Genomic DNA, 17,597 nt, shown 5'->3' with positions numbered 1-17,597 from the left:
ATAAGTTGACAGTTCTTCGAGTTATTAAATGTAACCTTTTTCAGTATAATAGGAAAGCTCTTTGCCTTTTGTAATAAATGGCCTAAGGTAGAAACTTGGTTTTATGATGTCAAGATAAAGAATATGATTAAATCTGTATATTATGATAACTCATTTGTGAATATTGTCTAACCTTTTCCTTACCCGCCTAACAAAATGTATTGGCTTCCCTAGCAGTTTGCTGTCTCAGAATACTAAAGTGTCAAAAGACTGCAGTCTTTTCATGATATTGATCATTAATTTTATTTTAAGATTTATTTATTTGAAAGGCAGTTACAGAGAGAGATAGAGATAGATCTTCCATCTACTGGTTCCTCCCCAGATGACTGCAATGGCTGGGGTTGGGCCATGTTGAAGCCAGGAGCCTGGAGCTTCTTCCAGGTCTCCAACATGGATGCCGGGGCCCAAACACTTGGGCCATCCTCTGCTGCTCTTCCAGATGCCTTAGCAGAGAGCTAGATTGGAAGCAAAGCGGCTAGGACTTGAGCCAGCGACCCTGTGGGATGCCAGCTTCACAAGTGGCAGCTTAGCCCTCTGTGCCACAGTTCCTGCCCTGTTCTGTTTTCCAGCAAGAGTAAACCAGTGAACAGGGCTTCCTTTCTGTTCTGCAGAATTTACTAAGAGCAAGTGAAGGCGGCTCTGACTGTACGCTGACAGCACTCTAACTTGATCCCCTTTCCTTCTTTCCAGTGGCACGGCTGCTCTCTGATATTTGGAGTTGTCGATCATTTAAAACAACACTTGCTGACTGACCACACTAATCCAAACTTTCAGACTCTAAAATGCCGGTGGAAGAACTGCGATGCTTTTTTCACTGCTAGGAAAGGATCCAAGCAGGTACATCAGTGGGAACCTAGGGCTCAGGAGACTGCTCAAAGCAGAGACAGGCCAATCTTTACTGCTTTGTTGGAGTGTTCAGAGTTGTTAATAAAGAGGGAGGGCCTAGAAATTTTGGGGGGTAGCTTCATTGTAGTTTTGGATAACAAGCATCCTCCAGACTTAGGGGTTTATTACAGAGCCCTTGTGCAGAGGCAAGAACTCATCTCTCAGTGCAGAGTTTCATGTAAATTTGCCAAGTACTGGCTCCTAACATCTTTCACTGTGTGGATCCTGGTTAGGATATACCTATATGGGTTCCCTTGGCTTTGACTTTGTCTTGTCCTTTTCCTAGGATGCTGCTGGACACATTGAACGACATGCTGAAGATGACAGCAAAATCGATTCATGAAGTTTTTCACCTCCCATGTTGGGAAGTTATTTGTTGGACTCTTTTAAGATAGACCCCTTACACATGCCACTCTCGCCCCCTCCCAAGTGAAGTAAGGAAGGAGAAAGTGGTTACCAGCCAGCTTACCACTAACATAAGTCTGGGCAGCTCTATGGAATGACAGGTTACTCTTCAAATTCTTGCTGCAGATTTTAAACAGATTTAAATGTTGTTTAAGGAATCATACTCCTCCACAGTAGTGTGAATGTTGTGATTTATGCTGCTAGTATTTTCCAGTTGTTATTAAAATTTCAGATTATAATTGGTTACCCAGTTTGACCCTAATCATACTTAAATTTTATTGATTTCAGTTTCTGATTGTTAGTTTATGTTTTTATGATGGTTTAAACCTGTAGTTAGGCTTTTAAGTACAAGTTTGTCCAAATGTTAGATTTTCAGGATCAGTTTTAATTTTACCACTTGTAATAACTGAGTATTTAAATCAGAAGCAAGTAGTTCCTTTCCTAATGATTATGTACAGTGGATTTCATTCTTTTCTTGCTTTGCAAATGGACAGAGCTGGTGTTCAGTACTAAAGGGCACACAAGATTTTTGATAAACACCAAGAGTGGCTGCTCCGCTGACTACGTTTTAGGAATTCAGAAAGCAAGTCATCCTTGCGCACTCCTGTGCTCACCGCGAGGCAGCACACCAACCTGGGCCTCCCTGCTGCGGGTCCTGTCAGGGTCGTAAACTGGAGGTGAACCTTTATCTCCCTTTGCAGTTCCTCATTCTCCGAGCCTGATAGAGGTTTGGAAATTCTTGGGTTGCTCATCGGCACCGCTCTCCCCCACACTCTGCTGGTGCCGAGACTGATGGAGGCCTTCCAGTGTTCCTCTAGGCCTGTAAGGGGTTTCCAGAAGTGTGGAGGACTTCCTGGGGACTTAGTTCTGAACCAAGTGTCTGCCCACACTTGCCCAGCAGCTGGGTGGTAAGAGTGGAGTAAGGTGAAGGGAATGACTCTACCATCCATTGAGAACACCCAGTTAACCATGTCTTAGTGGGACTGCTGTGTTCTGGGATTTTTTTGTCTGTACTCTGACCAGTAAAGCTGTTACAGGTGTTACTTTCCAGCTTTTTGTTTCTCAGATTCTGAAGAGACATAGAAAAAAGAAGAGGGAGGGGCCCAGGGGCTCACCTCAAGCTTCAGGATGTGAGAGCTGCAGTTTTCTAGGACTGCAGAGCATCCAGTTAGCCCACGCAATGAGTGCTCCCCATGTCTACTCGACACCTGCTCACAGGTGCTTGGACAGGGAGCCTTCATCAGGGGTTCATGCGTAGGCTTTAAGAGGGTCTGAACCCCCTGAAATTGTATGCAAGACTGAATGTGTGTTCTTTCCAGCAAAGGTTCCAGTGTTTCTGACTGAATCCAAAAAAAGTTAAGAGCTAATCTAGGAGCTACTGCTGGATAATGGACAGCCCCTTGTAAGGGCCACCTGTTTTCTCCTTGTGAGAAAACTCTTGTCAACCACTCTGTTGAAATTTGCATGATGTAAAAGAGACCAGAGAAGATCTTGCTGCACAAAATGTATTTGTGGTGTTTCTAAATTAGATTTAGGAGCTTTCCCCACCTCTAACCCCCCAGTTCCTATAAGTGACTGGAGAAGCCAAGTCGGTAGGGTAGGGAGGGAATGGCAGTTTCTTAGGGAGTATATTTGGATTTATTGCCAGACCTGGGACGTTTCTCTGGGTTGGGTGAAGCTGTATGTGCACAGGGGCAGGGCAAGGTGCCGGGAAAGCCTTGAGAGCTTGGTTGTGGAGTCCTCCTGTTCTGCCCCCAGATGCATCTGGCGAGATAAGAGTGGTAGGGCCTTTATAGAGCAGGAAAGGGGGAGGAGAGGTGTTGGGCAACTGAAGGAATTACTGGCTGACAGGGCAAGAACTGTGGTTCAGGTATAGCTTTGGGAAACGTGTATGTGTCATTTCATCAGTTGTCTTTGAAGCAGTAGCAGTAAGGTCTATATTTCACGAACCTGTGAAAATGTTTTCAACACCAGGTTAGTGTGTTACACCAAATGAACTGTTTTTACCCTTTGTTGAGAAATAGAGGGACAGTAAGCATCTTGGCTGCTTCTGGTTATTGCCTGAGTTCTGCAGAACTTTGGTTTTTAAGTCTTCTACAATGCCATTGCTGATTGCAACCCTCTTTTCTCCTCAGAGAAGAGCTGTGGCTCAGAGATCTGCACACTCTGCTGTTGAGTGGCTTGAAGAAGGAAGGAAACTGTTAAATGACTTGGCAAAACCCACTCATTTCTTAATTATTTGTGCTTGTTTACGGGGTCAAAGCCAAGAAATTCATAGCATCAGTCATTTCATACACATAGGCTAGTGTTCTAATGGCAGTTTGTTCTGATAAATTGCCACTTCAAGTTTTATGTGAAAGTTTTTAATTAGTTTCAAAATATATTTTGCCATACTCCTCAGTTACAAAACAATAAAATACAATGCAAACAGAAAACAGTTATCTTGACTTGATGTTACCTGAACTTGAGAGAAAGTCATTACTTACTATTACACTCGTGCTTTTGTGGAGAAAAATTTTTCTCCCTCTGAAAAGTTAGCAGTTGAGTATTTAGCTCCTGACCTAACTATAGTGTGTAGGCAATGTTATTACTGTTCAAGTGATTATTTGCCTAACAAAGGTTTTGTTCTGACTTTTTTCCTGCTAGATGTTCCAGTGGACAATGTTAGTGACTAGGTATGTGGATGATTTGGTGGGAGTAGGTGTACACTTAGTGCAATGGCCTGGTATTTTTTGTGGAAGAGAATTCTTTGGAGGAGAGCTCGAACTACACAGTAAGACTCGAACAGCACGTACTCTGGTTTGCTCAACTAACTATAATCTATATATGCATATAGAAGTTTTGTCCTGTTATTATGAAGGCCATGCCTGCCACTTTTATGAAATGGTAGTTTCATCCCTGCCCCAAATCATTAGGATCCTCAGGGTTTAAGAGAAGTGTTCTGAGAGGTAGGTAGAGAAGCTATGGTGGAGGTGATTTGGACTACACTGAGTTCCATATTCAAGTGGATGTGAAATCCTCATAAACCAAACCTACTACAGCCTCTCACCTCCAGCACCCAGTATGTGGCCCTGCTGGGTCACGTGGTGACTAAAGTTCCCCAGATTTTCTTGAATTCAGGGTCGTAGCCCATATGAATAGGGGAAGGAGGAGGTCAGAGGAAAGGCTGTAGAAGATTTTATGCCCTAGAGCTGCTCCAGCACCCTTAGTTTCTCATTTTTATATATTGAATATGGATGAGAACAATGAAATGAGATGACTTTAAAAATGTTTATAAGCAAATAGCCTAGCCTTCTTACATTTTGGTATAAAGCTGTGAACTTCATAACTTTGTAAAGCAAGATATAAAGCAAAAATGAGAGGGAAATAAAGTACTTTTACTAATTGACTGTTTACTTTTGTTTCCTTGTCTGCGTGTTGATGATCAGCCCTCTTCTTTTCCAGTTTGGCATGCAGAGTAAGAAGGAAACACTCACAGACATGCCAGAGACCAGGGTTTAAACAAGTTTGGCAAACAGCTGCACTCAGGGGTTTGTCCAACATATAACAGGTCAGTTGGTTTGCAGAGAAGCCAGGACTCAAAACAGCATCTCTGCTCCATTTCACTCTGGTAACTGGCTCCACAAATTATGGGTGACCCATTTAATATGGGTGTTGTGTACACTGCACACTATTTTCTCTCTTCCTTATGTTTAATGGGGAAAAAGCGATTCCTATGCTCATAAACAGGCATGATCAAAGTGGAGCTTGGGGTTTTGCTTTTGTGCCTTTCCATTTTGTTCTGCACCTAGGGCTTTTTATGGGTGATAGGTTGATCCAAGGCTGGTTTGAGAAAACAGAAACCAGTAGAACCAGCCATACACATGCCTTTATTTAGATCAACTGTTTTCAGAATGCAGCCAAACTTAGGAGTCAGAGAACCTGAGTATCTGGCCCTCTTCCACCGCGGTAGTTTACCCCGGGCAGGCCTATCCTAAAGTAATCAGAACCAAGTGCTGCTCACTTGGTTACTGACCCACGGCTAGGGGAGCTTAGAGGGCTGCAGCAGGACACAGTGCTGAGTGGCAGTGGCAGATGCTTCTGCAAGCAGCCCTGGGCAAGCTCCAGGGTGCATTTGCTTCAGAGCTAAGGCAGCTCACAATCAGAGCCGGCCCTCAGCCATGCTGCAACCGGCGGAGGCAGACACTGCGTCCATGTGGCAAAGGGACAGAGTTGTTCTCCCAAAGTCACTGCTTTCCTATAGGCTCAGGCTGGGTGTGACAGGCCAAGGCTGAGTATGGAGTAAAGTGGAGGAAGAACGAGACCGACGAGGCACCTGGAGGCATGATGGAGCTGCAGCTGCTGGGTCCTTTGAGGTAAGTGGCTCTAACTAGGTGCAGTTTAAATCCTGAGTGATCTTGCATGGCCGTGCTGGAGGCCAGCCTGGCTCAGGCATACATGGTGAGCTGTAGCCACTGAAAGACGAAGTTCCAGAATCAGAACACAGGAAGAAAGATCCCAACTCCTGCAGCCCAGCCCTCGGGGTCTTGTGGGGCAAGGGGAAAGGGAACAGTCCCTGCATGCCAGACACCAGACAGATTTTTGAAGAAGCAGCGATTTACTGCATCCTGTCCCCCCAGATTTTTCCTAGGAACAAGGTCCTTGCCCGTTTGGAGACTCCCCTGCCCCCAGGACAGAGCACCCTGTTTAGCACGGTCCTGCTTCATGTTCTTTCCCTGTCCCATTCCTCCAGCACCACTTGGGGGTGAGGAGACACGGTGGGTCCCTGGTCCAGGCCTGCTGTTGAGCCCTCTGCCTGCAGGGTGAGGTGCAGGGGTGGGCTTTACCTCCAGCACGTTGAGTTTGATGACACCGTCTCCGTCCTTGTCGAATGCGTGGAAAGCTCCTGTGTGGAAGAGCACATAGGCCAGAGGCCAGTTACAGGCTTGCCCTGCACCCACTGTAGCTTGTCTTCATCAGACCCTGTGCTGCCGAGTCTCCCCAGTCACCCTCCCTCTGCCAAAGAGAGCCTCGGCCTGTGTTCAGCCTGGGCGGAGTAGATGGGAAGGGTTATCGGGCAGAGACCTCTGCTGTCGCGGGAGGTGGCTAGAAGGCTTGGAGCAGGAGGGCAGCCCTGCACTTACTGAACATGCCCTCCAGCCGGATGAAGCAGCAGATGAAGCTGTCGAAGTCGATGTTCATGTGCTTGTCCGCGTAGCGCATGGTGATGATGTCGTAGAGCTGGCTGTTGAGGTGGAACCCTGGGGAAGGGAGCGTGTTAGATGAGGCCGAGCTGGGAGTCCTCAGGCCTGCGTTGTCTTCAGTCTCTAAGCCACTTCGGGGTCCAGGAAAGGAGAATGAGAAACCCTTTCTCTAGTAGGGCTTTAGTGGTGTAGCCTCATCCCCCTCCCGTTCCTAAAAGTCCACCAGTTCAGTCCACATCCCTGTTACCCCTTGCTCCCCCAGCACCTGCGTCTTTGACAGCATTTCGCATCTCATAGCTGTTGATGGTGCCAGAATGGTCCGTGTCATAGCGCTTGAAGATTTTCTGGGAAGAAAAAAGTGAGGGCAGAGGTCACAGGTCAAGTCCCTGAATCAGGCCCTCCCCTCTCTGCCAGATGGATTCTCGTCCCACCTGCCAGGCCTTTATCTTCTTCCACAGGTGGTGGAACTCTTGCAGGTTCAGCCTTCCAGAGCCATCGGTCTGGAGGAGGGAGGTCAGGGCTACAGGGCACATAGTGAAGTCTCCCTGGATTTGGGGGGAGGGGTGTCCAGAGCACTGCAGGGAAGGCGACCCCACAAGAACTCACTGCTCTATAACCCAGGGAGCCTGTCCCCTGGGGCCCACTCTCACTCTGTCAGGATCCCACACCTGAGGTACAAGCAGGGCCCAGTTAAAACCCTTTCAGAGCAGCGTGCAGGCTATTCTGAATCGGATCTCCTGAAGCCTTTCTTTGGGGCGCACGTTGGGCCCTCTACTGACTGGGTACCCCTTATCATTGCCCGGAGCCTGGCTGGTGGTGACAGGGGGTGGGGGTGTGTGGCAGGAAGGATACATCCATGAGAGCGATCATGCTGCGGCAGGACTCGAGCGTGAAGCCTTGTGTCTTCAGGTCCTGATCTGCAGGCACAGAGAAGGGTGAGGAGCCGCTCTCGGATGTCTGGTTCTCCCCCCGCACACCCCACCCCATCCGCACAGCCGGCTGGAGCCGCTCACGTTTGTGCACCACTGTGTTAAGGACGTTCTTGAGCTCGTCTGCACAGATCTCCATGTCCTGAGGAGGGAGGGAGGAGAGCTGGTAGAGCCGAGGCTTTGCAGGACGACCCAGCCGACCGCGGCGGTCCTGGGAAGCTGGGCTCTCCAGCCCCACCCCCTCCGCTCTCCGGACAGCACTGGGCAGCAGAACAAAGGGCTTCTGAGCCGCGCCGTGGCTGTCAGTTGAGAACTCGAGGACGTACACACATCCATCCCACTTCACCGGCATCGACGAGGACCACGCGCTCATCTAAGCCAGCCAGTCAAGGAGGGAGTCCTCGGGTTGGCGTACTCACGTCGCCTGCTATCTGCTTGAAGATGTTCCGGAACTGCTGTTGCTCCTCATTTTCCTGGTCAGTGTTGCCGGGGAGTGGCTGTGGAGGGTCAGAGGGAAACCAGATCACAGGAATTAGAGAGCTAGACAGAGCCCGAGCGCCTAAAGCAGCCATGGGTGACGGCAGGAGCTGGTGCAGGGCAGATGCTCCCCTCAGTGAAACCAGCTGGGCTGCACTGACACTCACCTAGACTGTGGTGGCTCCAGCCCTGGCCCCAAGCCCAAGGCAGCGCAGAGCCATGCAGCCCCCTGGGGCCTCCCCTCATTCCCCCCAACTAGAGCCCTCCCCCCTGTTTTGAACCTGACTGTTGTAATCGAATGTACCCCACAAGGGATCTGACCATTCTAATTCCTCCAGCGACCTTGGGCCTTCAAAGCCAAATCTTTGGAGGACCAGAGAAGCCAGGCCACACTGCATGGGTGCTTCAGCCTAGAGGAGGTGGCCCTGGGTCTGTCTGGATACTTGAGCCCCCTTAGGCTCAGACCCATAAGCTTTCTGTGACCACCTGTCCCCACTCCTATGCAACACTCTCCCCTGAGCTCTGCTACTGTTCCTTCTCCTGTTATCAAGAGCGCAGGGACGGAAGCCGGAAGCTGGTTGTCTCAGCTCCCTGAGCTGGCTCTAGCTCAGGCTTTGCCTCTTTCTCCAGTCCTGGTGTGGGAACCTTCAGTGGGGAGGCCTGGCCTTGTTTTTCAGTCCTAGGACCTGGTTTGTGTGACAGCCATGCCCCAAGTAGCATCCCTAATTTCAGGGGAGTCTGTTGAGATTTTGAAAGGGTCAATGGGACAAATCCAAACCTGTTGATGTTAGAGACATCCCCCCTTGGGAGCCCTCCAGCCCCAGGCACCCCCAAGAGCGTGGGAGGCCCCTGTCATACACTAGCCCCCCATGCATGCCACATGCTCAGAAACCTGTGGGGATTTCTCTTGCTTATCAGGGCTTGTTTTGTCTTTGCCCTCTGACTCCTGGTCCACACCCAGCTCCTTGTTGCTGTTTGCTCTGTCTGAAACGAAGATGATGGGCTGGAGAGAGGAGGGGAGTGGGGAGGGGCGGGAGGGGGAAAGAAGAATTACAGCTTTGTCGGGTAAGAAGAGGACAAGCTCCACCTCTGTTGCTACCAAGCTGTGTGACTTGAGCGAAGATGCTAAACCTCTCTGGACCTCCGTTTAACGATGACCCAGCCCCCATCGTGGTGTACCTATGAGAATGCTGAAAGCAGCATGATCTGGTGCACCGATTTCCAAATATTGTGTAGACCTTTTGACACGAAAACATCGTTCCAACTTAATTTCCCCAGAAAATGCCTAAGCCTCGGCAGAGCTCCGTCCCTTCGGCTCCCCAATCAGCATGGCCACCAGACGCTCTGCCAGGGAGCCTCCAGGACTCTGCCCAGTACAGACTGAAAAAAGACTGAGGGGCCGGTGCTGCGGCGCAGAGGGTGAAGCCGCCACCTGCGACGCCAGCACCCGTATCAGAGCACCAGTGTCTGAGTCCCGGCTGCTGCACTTCCGATCCAGCTCCCTGCCAGTGTGCCTGGGAAGCAGCAGAAGGTGGCCCAAATGCTTGGCCCTGCGCCCACGCGGGAGACCCGGATGGATTTCTGAGCCCCTGGCATTTGGGGAGTGAAGCCACGGATGGAAGATCTCCGTCCCCCTCTTCCCTCTGCCTGTCCAGTACATAAGAAGAAAGAAGACTGATGAGTGGGCAGTGGGGAGGAGGTCAGAACATGGCCAGAGCCCCTGCCTTTAGGAAATATCTTGACGGCTCGCAGTTTACGCCTCCGATAATGGCAATGTGAAATCAGGTTTTCCCTCCTCAGTAGGAGACGCTGATGCAAGTACTGCAGAAGCATGTCAGATGCTACACAGATATCAAGGCTGTCTTCATGACGTGCTCATGCATGCAAGCAGGAGACCCAAGGAGCTGGACGCCGGGCAGTGCTTGCAGCCTGCGGGGACAGCCAGGGGCAGGAAGGCCAGCCAGGCTGCAGGCCAGGGGCTGGGGAGCAGACTCCGAGCAGAAAAGCAGCCTGACCCTCCGCCTTGGCACCCAGCTCACCTAGGAGCGGCGGACCCGGGACCACAACACTCCAGCTATGGCGCCCAGCAGGCCCCGACTTGCTCTGCCTTCTAAGCAAAGGGTCCTGCTCGAGTAGCGAAAGCTCACGGACACCCCAGAGTGCGTGGAGGCCACAGGCAGAGGCAGGGTGTGTGCCGTTGGACGTGGTGGGGCTGGGCAGCGTGGGCATGAGAGGGGAGGCCAAGGAAGCTGGGTGTCAGAGGAGGCAGTGAGGCTTCCAGTTCCGGTTTCCCCACGCACTGGGTGTTTCAGGTTCCTGAACTTGTACCCAGCACAAACCTCACCGACAGCGCTGGAACCGGACAGCAGCGTTTCACTCCCAGCACAGTGCCTGCGCATGGTGGGTGCCTGCTGACTGTCCACTCTGGGCCAGCACCAAAGCTTACAGGACCCCTGGGGTGAGGTGTCCAGGCACTGCCATCAACACCAGCACCAAGCCTTGTCTGATGCCTGTGGTGGTTCAGAGCATGGACTCGGGAGCGGGGCTACCTGGCTCCCAGTGCTGGCTCTGCCACTTCCTGGCTGTGCAGCCTGGACAAGCTTGTACCTTTTGCCCCTCCAAAAAAAAAGGGAAGGGGACAGTAATACCACAAATCTCAGAGGACTATTGTGAGGACTGAGGTCATCCATGGAAAACACCTTGAAGGGTACCCAGCACGTAGGCTTCCCTCGGCAAAGTGGGCCGTCACTGCCGCACTCAGCTGCAGCAGGAGCCCAGGGAAGGAGGCAGAGAAGCACCTGGTGCGGGAGCCCACGCATGCGCACACACACACACCACCCCGTGCATGCACGCACACACACACTGTGCTCTACCCACTCACCCTGTTACACCCACCTTGTTTTTTTTCTTTTTCTGCACAAGGAAAGGAGATAGTAAATGTGGAATAAGTACAAAGCAAGTTCCCAGCACATCCGGCAGCTTTCAGCTTCCTATAACCCGAGCCTGAGCTCGGGCTGAGAAATCAGGGTTCTGTGGGGCCAGAAAGGGGAACGCAGGGCAAAGGGAGGGGAGACTTCTTCCTGCTCCACGTCCAGGGCCTGGCGGCTGCTGTGGCTTTAGTTCTGTAAGCCACTGTCACTGGCCACAGCCGAGGAAATGGACTTTTTTTTTTTAATGAAATAAACACCAAAACTTGTGACTCAAACTGTCCTAAAAATGAATTTTGACATATTTAAAAAATATTTCTGAGCAAACATGTAACAGGGAGAAATGGGGTTTGGGCTGTCTTGGTAAAATTAGCAGACCTGCCAGGCGGCAGTGAGCCTGGAGCTCCCTGCGGTCAGGATCAGATGAGCTGAGAACGGCCAGACGGCCGAAGTCACCCCCCTGCAGCCCCGCCAGCACTGAACCAGGTGTCACTTGAGAGCTGCAGACAGACACCAACCCTCCCCCCCTCCACACACACACACACGCCTGCTCTCCTCAGGCCACGGGCCAGCTCCCACAAGGTTTTGAGCCTGCACCTCCTGATAAATTCTGCACACTGATTACCAGAGCTAACACCAGCTGTGGGGGATGACTCAGGAGGCCCTTGGAGATCGGCCCCAGGGTCAGGATGCGCGTGGAGTCACTGCAGAAGGCAGTCCAGCGGAGCATTGTCCCCCTCCCGACTGGTCACAGGGATTGTTTACTCATAGATCCCAGAGCCTCATAGGCCGGGCTGTCCACTGGGCTTCTCTCCCTGCAGGGCTGGCCTCGGCGTGGGTGGGAGTCATTTAAACCGCACTGGGCCCCAGCTCCCTCCATGCGCGTGCCCACGCGGTGCCAGGGGCTTCACACACAGGATCTCCTGGATTTAGACCTCACTAAGGCCTCGCAAGGCATTCTGTCATTACCCTCATTTTACAGAGCAGGGGACTGAGGGGTCACATCACTTGTCCAGATCAGCCAGCTGGTTGGGAAAAGACCCAGGTTTCGATGCTGGGTCCAGAGCTGGTACACGCTTTCTCCCCCCTCTATATTCAGCCTCAATCCAGTGTTAGCCACTGTTTTTGTCTTAAATTCCGACAGCCTTATGCCCTCCCTCTGATTGTTGGACTGCTCCTCCCCTCTTGAATCCATCCCAGGCCCTGAACTGACAGAATGACGCATTACTTCTGCCATGCCAAGCAGAAGGGACAGTCCCAGGGAAGTGACTGCACACTCCGGCCCCCTCTCCACCACCATTCGCCTCCTGCCTGGATCGGGGAACAAACTTGTTAAGAGCTTAAAGAAAAAGTAATCATAAAAATAAAATGGGCTGACATGGTAGTGCAGTGGGTTACAGCTCCAGTTGGGATGCTGGCATCCCATATCCGAGTGCCAGGTTGGAGTCCTGGCTAATCCACTTCCTATCCAGCTTCCTGCTAATGCACCTGGGATGCAACAGATGAGGGCCCAAGTACTTGGACCCCTGCAATACATGTGGGAGACCCGGATGGAGTTTCTGGTTCCTGGCGTCAGCCTGGCTCAGACCTGGCTCCTGTGATCATTTGGGGAGTGAACCAGCAGATGGAAGAACAAGCTTGCTTGCTCACACTCTCTTGCTCTGCCCTTAAATACACACACACACACAGATGCATTTTTTCTTAAAGAGCCAAACCACTCACCACTGGGCGATCCACGGAGATTGTGTTTTCAACTTCCCTGTGAGGAACCAAATATGTGTCTTAGTGTTTCAGTGGCACAGCAACAAGTGGAAGCACACGGAGGATTTGTTTAGGTCATGTGGCTTTCTCAGTGGCCAAGTCAGGGTTAACCTCAGTAGAACCCCTGTAATTAGCATCCCCCACTCCAGGAACCAGAGCCAAGTAGGCACGGCCCCAGCTGCCAGCTCAGGGACTTGGGGTCTTATTGGTGCTGCCCAGACACCTACCATGGACAGACATCACACTGCTTCTGGGGACAAGGATCAGAGTGGCAGGGCCTACGATCTTGTCTGTAGAGGCCAAGGACCAAGGGCAGATGTGGCTGGTTTCCCTGGCCACAAGAATGTCATGTTTCAGTCACCCCCAACCTCTCCTATCCTCTGCTTTTTGTGTCCTGTTACTTCTCCAAATGTAACGTGGGAAATGGCTCCTGTCCCCTGCTAGGATGCTAACGCCCTGAGCGCAGGGGTCTCTCGATTCGCTGCTCCATCCCCAGCGCCTGGAACGTATTTGGGATGAGTGAGGAAATGGATGAGTAGATGGTGGCCGGGCCAGGACCCGGGGCTGGACCTCGGGAGTGGGGAAGAGGTGCGGCCTGGCCCAGCTGCCTCCACTTCCCATCTCTCCGAGGGGAGGGGCTGGCATGGGAAGCTAGGCTGGCACTCACTCAGAAAGGTTCCTCTTCTCCGAGAAGACCCGCAGGATGAACTCCCCCTCCTGGTGGGGCTCGTAGGTGGAGGGCACGATGACGTACTCGCTGGGGGGCAGGCGGAAGCGCTGGGACACCTCCCGCATGTTGATGTAGGTCTTGCTCCTGGCCTTGGAGGCGTTGTACAGGAAGAACTCCTTCTGCAGGTGCTGCTTGTTCCCGTGCATCTGGGAGATGGGAGAGCCCGTGGGGCCGGAGCCTGGGGGAGGGCACCCTGTCCTCCCAGTCCCCTCCAGGGCCCCTACCCAACTTCCTGATCACCCACTTCCGGGTCTCGAACCGCTTACTTCCGAGTCCCACGGCCTCAAATAGCTCAACATCCCTGAGTTCCCGACCTCACCTCCTTTTCTGTTGTGACTCAGAAGTGCGAGTCAAGTCCATCATCCCCACCCTCGGCGCCACTTACCCAGCAGCTGCTTGTTAGCTCCGAGTCCCCTCCGGCTGGGAAGGCCCCCAAGGAGACGGAGGGGTCTTGGCTGGGTTCTGAGGGAGCTGATCCCTCTATCCCCAAGAGGGCAGCTACCCTGAGGACGGATCTGTGCGACGGTGCGAGGCGTGTGTGTGTGTGTGTGTGTGTGTGTGTGTGTGTGAAGGGCAGCGTGTCTGGTGGGGGGAGGCAGATGGCACTCATTGTGGAGGTGGCAGTCACTGCTCCTGTCTGCTCTGCAGGGGATGTGAGGCCAGCAAGGGCCTTGTCCTATCACAGTCCTGCCCGCGAACCCCACCAGGAAGCTTCAGACAGACCCGAGCCCCCGGGGCAACATGCTCCCCACAACGGCTGGCCGCTGCCACTGCTGTACCTCTTTGGGAACCTGGAGGAGAAACAGAAAAAGAGGGTGCTTCCGGTGAGGATGAGCGGGGAGAGCTTGCAGGGCGGAATGCCCACAAGGGCAGAAGGATGCAGACGCGTGGTCCGTGTGGTCCGCGTGGTCACCATGGCCCCACCAGCCGGGCCGTGCTGCCCTGCTTCCCACACCAGCGGGCTCACCGAGCCTGGGGGAAGCCAGAGGACCCCTCTGGGAGCCCAGAAAGCCCCCTTGCTGGGAAAGTCAAGTTTCCTGAGTGGGAGCCGGCCATGGGCTGCACACCTCATAGATGGCGAAGCCGATGGTGAAGAGGTTGGCCCCCAGCTTCCGGTCCTTCCGCCGGTTCTTCTGCATCAGGGCCACCAGGAAGCTGCAGATGACCTCGGAGTCCTCGGGGTCATCATCCTCCTCCAGGAGCTTCAGACGGTACTGGGGGTTGGTCCAGAAAGTGTCTGCACCCCGAGAAAGCAAACGCACACTCAGGGCTGCCTCTTGGAGAAAGGGGAAGAGGGGAAGTGGGTAGGGGGACCTGTTCCTGTCCCTGTTCCCCAGGTGGCAGGTCACTCTGGGGATACGGCACACTGAGAGCGCCAGCAGGGCCCTTCCCCCATGTGTCTGCAGGGGAGGGGGCTGCGAGTCGGGCACGGAGTGGGACATCGGGCCTCCGTGGGATGGGCGCCGTTCAGGGGGCTGGGACACACAGAAAGGCCGAGGGCGGGTCCCCTCTGCGTGCTGGAGCTGCAACACTCTGCCCTTGGCGGTCAGGAGCCCAGACCCTGTGGCCTTTGCTCTCCAGGATCTACCTCCCCCAGCCTCTCGGCCCTCAGATGGGAATTACACCAGCGGCTCCCTGATGCTGAGCCCTTAGGCTTGGGCCGAGCCACGCTGCTGGCGTCCCCCGGTCTGCAGCTGCCGAAGGCCTGGGGTAGGACTTCTCAGCCTCCATAATCACTCCACGATCAATAAATCCTCTGGTAAATCCCCTCGCGTCCATCTGTCTCCTTGTCCATCTGTCCATCTGTCCTCGTGGATCTCTCGCTCTGAAGAACCACCACCAATACACCCTGCATCTGGGCGCTCACTACAGAGTCATGGGGAACCCGAGGCAGGGGAGGGCGCGGAGCTGAGGCTGCGCCGCCTGGACGTGCAGTTCTTCCCTCCTCTCCGACTCTGCTGCTGGCTTCGCGTGCCTCAGCGGTCCAGTCAGGTCAGCGCCACGGTTCCCCGGATCTGGCTGTCTCACCGCATCCCCCAGCCTGCCCCCCTCAGGCAGTCTCACTGGCTTCTCCTCTTGAACCGCCCCAACACGTGGGTGACGGCTCAGCTACGCACCCCAGTCTCCATCTCCCTTCACTCCCCTCCCTCCCAGATAGACTGGGTTCTTATCTAACCACGGGCCATTCTAACATGCCTCTGCCTCCATGAGGAATCTTCACCTGGGTATCCCGTAGGCACCTCCCAGGTCTCAAGTCCCAACTAAACTCCCCTCCCCCAATTCTTCCCTCCCCTGCAGAGCAGACGCTGCCCAGTCAGGCCCAGACTGGGGATTGGGATGCCATTCATCAGGCTTCCTCCCCCGCACTGCCCCCTCTGTGTTCCCATAAACCTGCCCTCACCCCGCCTCTGCTGACGACCTGGTATAGATTTGCATTGTCTCCACTGCGGTCCGCCACTACCGTGCTGGGATCATTCTGAATCAGTTTGCTGCTGAAAAATTGTTAGCAGGTCTCTGTCTTCCCCTACCCCTCTCTAACTGCCTTTCGAACAAATAAATCTTAAAAAATAAAATAAAATAAAATAAAATAAAATAAAATAAAATAAGCTTTGCCTCCAGCTCCCTGTTGTCAACTCCTGAGTGTAGCAGGGTCCTCCTCGGGCTTTGCTAAGTCCCTGGCGGCGCTCAGCCCAGGACAGCCCGCGTCCCCTCCCTGAGCGGGTCAGCGCACCTGGGAAGTTGCGGCAGCCCCCGGCGGAGCAGCCCCTCACCCAGCGGCCCTCGTTCACGGACACCGTCCAGGTCTGCAGCTTGTCTGACTCCAGGGCGTCGGCCGTGAGGTTGCAGATCTCCAGCTTTGTGAAATGGAAGACGAAGTCGTCGTAGGACATCCTGAGAGGTCGGAAGGAGAGAGCGAGCAGATGGTGATGGTGCGGAGAGGCTGGGCAAGGGAAGGCCGCCGGGCTCACGCCGCGCCATGCAGCAGTCCTCAGGCGCTTGGCCGAGGCCCCTGTGGACGCTGCCCCTTCCTTTTAGGGTAAACACTGTCAGTTCTGACGTTATCTAACCCTAGACTCTCCTCTCTCCCACTCATGATGCTAACTCCTGCATCCCGGATGGAAACTGCACACAAATCCAGGTCTCCAGAAAGGTGCCGTGTGCCCCGCCACTGGGCACTGGACGCAGTGCTGGCCCCGGGCAAAGGGATTGTTTGGGAAGGGACGGCAAACAATGTCAAGGGTGACGAGCATCACAGGTAAATGAATCCCAGTCCCGCCAGATTCAGCTGTCCTGAGGGAAGTTCCCCTTGGAGCTGGGGCTTGAGGGCGAGTGACGGTGGCGCTGGCAGGTCAGGCAAGTAGAGCTTCCTGCACTCCCGATAGCACTTGCCCAGGGGGCAAGTGCGGCTGGACTGGGTGCAGCGGCGGCGGGCACAGGGAGGCAGAGGCCACGCTGCGTGGCCTTGGTCGTCATGGAGACCAGGGGGCTCCTCCCAGATCCTCCTCTGGGCAGCCCTTGGACTGGGAGCAGACGACCAGGCCCAGAGCCCGACTGAGCCTCCACCTTTCTGCCCACGCCTTGCCCAGCCCCGTGTTCTCACCAGAACTCGCCGTCCTCGGTGACCTGGTGCTGCAGGCGCGCCTTCTCGTCTTTGTCCACAAAGCTCCAGTCCTTCCAGCTGGTGGGAAAGCAGGTGAGAGTGAAAGGAAGAAAGCAGGAGGGCCTGACGGGGGTTGGACCAGGCGCTGTCGGGGATACGGGATACAGGACAGCTGAAGGAGCACCCTGACCCCACACTGCGGCCCGTGGGAACCGCGGGGACGCTTGTCCGTCTGCCACCCTCTGCAAAACCCGGTCCCTGCCTCCCGCTCCCTCCACTTTAAGACTGAGCCCTTTAAGTGGATGTGTAAGGGCTAGGCCCTTCCCCGGCTCGATCTTTGCTCCTCCTAACACTTTAAACATGAAGAGCTGGGCTCTGGTGCTGTGGCGTAGTAGGTTAAGCTTTCATCTGACACTGGCATCCCATGTGGGCACCGGTTCGAGTCCTGGCTGCTCCTCTTCCAATCTAGCTCTCTGCTTATGGCTTGGAAGGGCAGCGAAAGACAGCCCAAGTGCTTGGGCACTGGCACCTGAGTGGGAGACCCAGAGGAAGCTCCTGGCTTCAGATCAGTTCAGCTCTAGCTATTGCAGCCACCTGGGGAGTGAACCAGCAGATGGAAGACCTCTCTTCCCGTCTCTCCCTCTCTGCAACTCTGTCTCT

The 17,597-nt window shown here is 53.8% G+C and overlaps 2 protein-coding genes across 5 annotated transcripts in view; one reads left to right on the top strand and one right to left on the bottom strand.

The window, feature by feature from the left end:
* ZNF106 (zinc finger protein 106) overlaps nucleotides 1–4,717 on the top strand; it is an 86,355-nt gene extending 81,638 nt beyond the window's left edge. For all 4 annotated transcript variants that reach the window (XR_011380873.2, XM_051822463.3, XM_089310138.1 and 1 more), the window contains 2 exons: nucleotides 730–876; nucleotides 1,211–4,717. Coding sequence is in view for 3 of the 4 variants with exons in the window: in XM_051822463.3 (XP_051678423.2) it covers nucleotides 730–876; nucleotides 1,211–1,267 (204 nt within the window). In the remaining variant the exon portion in view is untranslated. The remainder of the gene's footprint in view (nucleotides 1–729; nucleotides 877–1,210) is intronic.
* A 1,039-nt stretch (nucleotides 4,718–5,756) lies between these two features.
* Nucleotides 5,757–17,597, bottom strand: part of CAPN3 (calpain 3) — a gene marked incomplete at its 3' end in the record, with an annotated part of 31,811 nt that continues 19,970 nt past the window's right edge. Inside the window, 14 exon segments of the mRNA NM_001082059.1 lie at nucleotides 5,757–5,783; nucleotides 6,156–6,214; nucleotides 6,453–6,569; nucleotides 6,778–6,856; nucleotides 6,944–7,012; nucleotides 7,365–7,429; nucleotides 7,526–7,583; nucleotides 7,861–7,938; nucleotides 12,568–12,604; nucleotides 13,274–13,482; nucleotides 14,116–14,127; nucleotides 14,404–14,573; nucleotides 16,068–16,228; nucleotides 16,938–17,015. Of these exon segments, the coding sequence (NP_001075528.1) occupies nucleotides 5,757–5,783; nucleotides 6,156–6,214; nucleotides 6,453–6,569; nucleotides 6,778–6,856; nucleotides 6,944–7,012; nucleotides 7,365–7,429; nucleotides 7,526–7,583; nucleotides 7,861–7,938; nucleotides 12,568–12,604; nucleotides 13,274–13,482; nucleotides 14,116–14,127; nucleotides 14,404–14,573; nucleotides 16,068–16,228; nucleotides 16,938–17,015 (1,219 nt within the window).

Source organism: Oryctolagus cuniculus, chromosome 12 (assembly GCF_051225735.1).
Source record: "Oryctolagus cuniculus isolate XC-2025 breed Fujian yellow rabbit chromosome 12, ASM5122573v1, whole genome shotgun sequence".
Taxonomy (NCBI): Eukaryota; Metazoa; Chordata; class Mammalia; order Lagomorpha; family Leporidae; genus Oryctolagus; species Oryctolagus cuniculus.
This window is presented reverse-complemented; position numbering and strand designations above follow the sequence as displayed.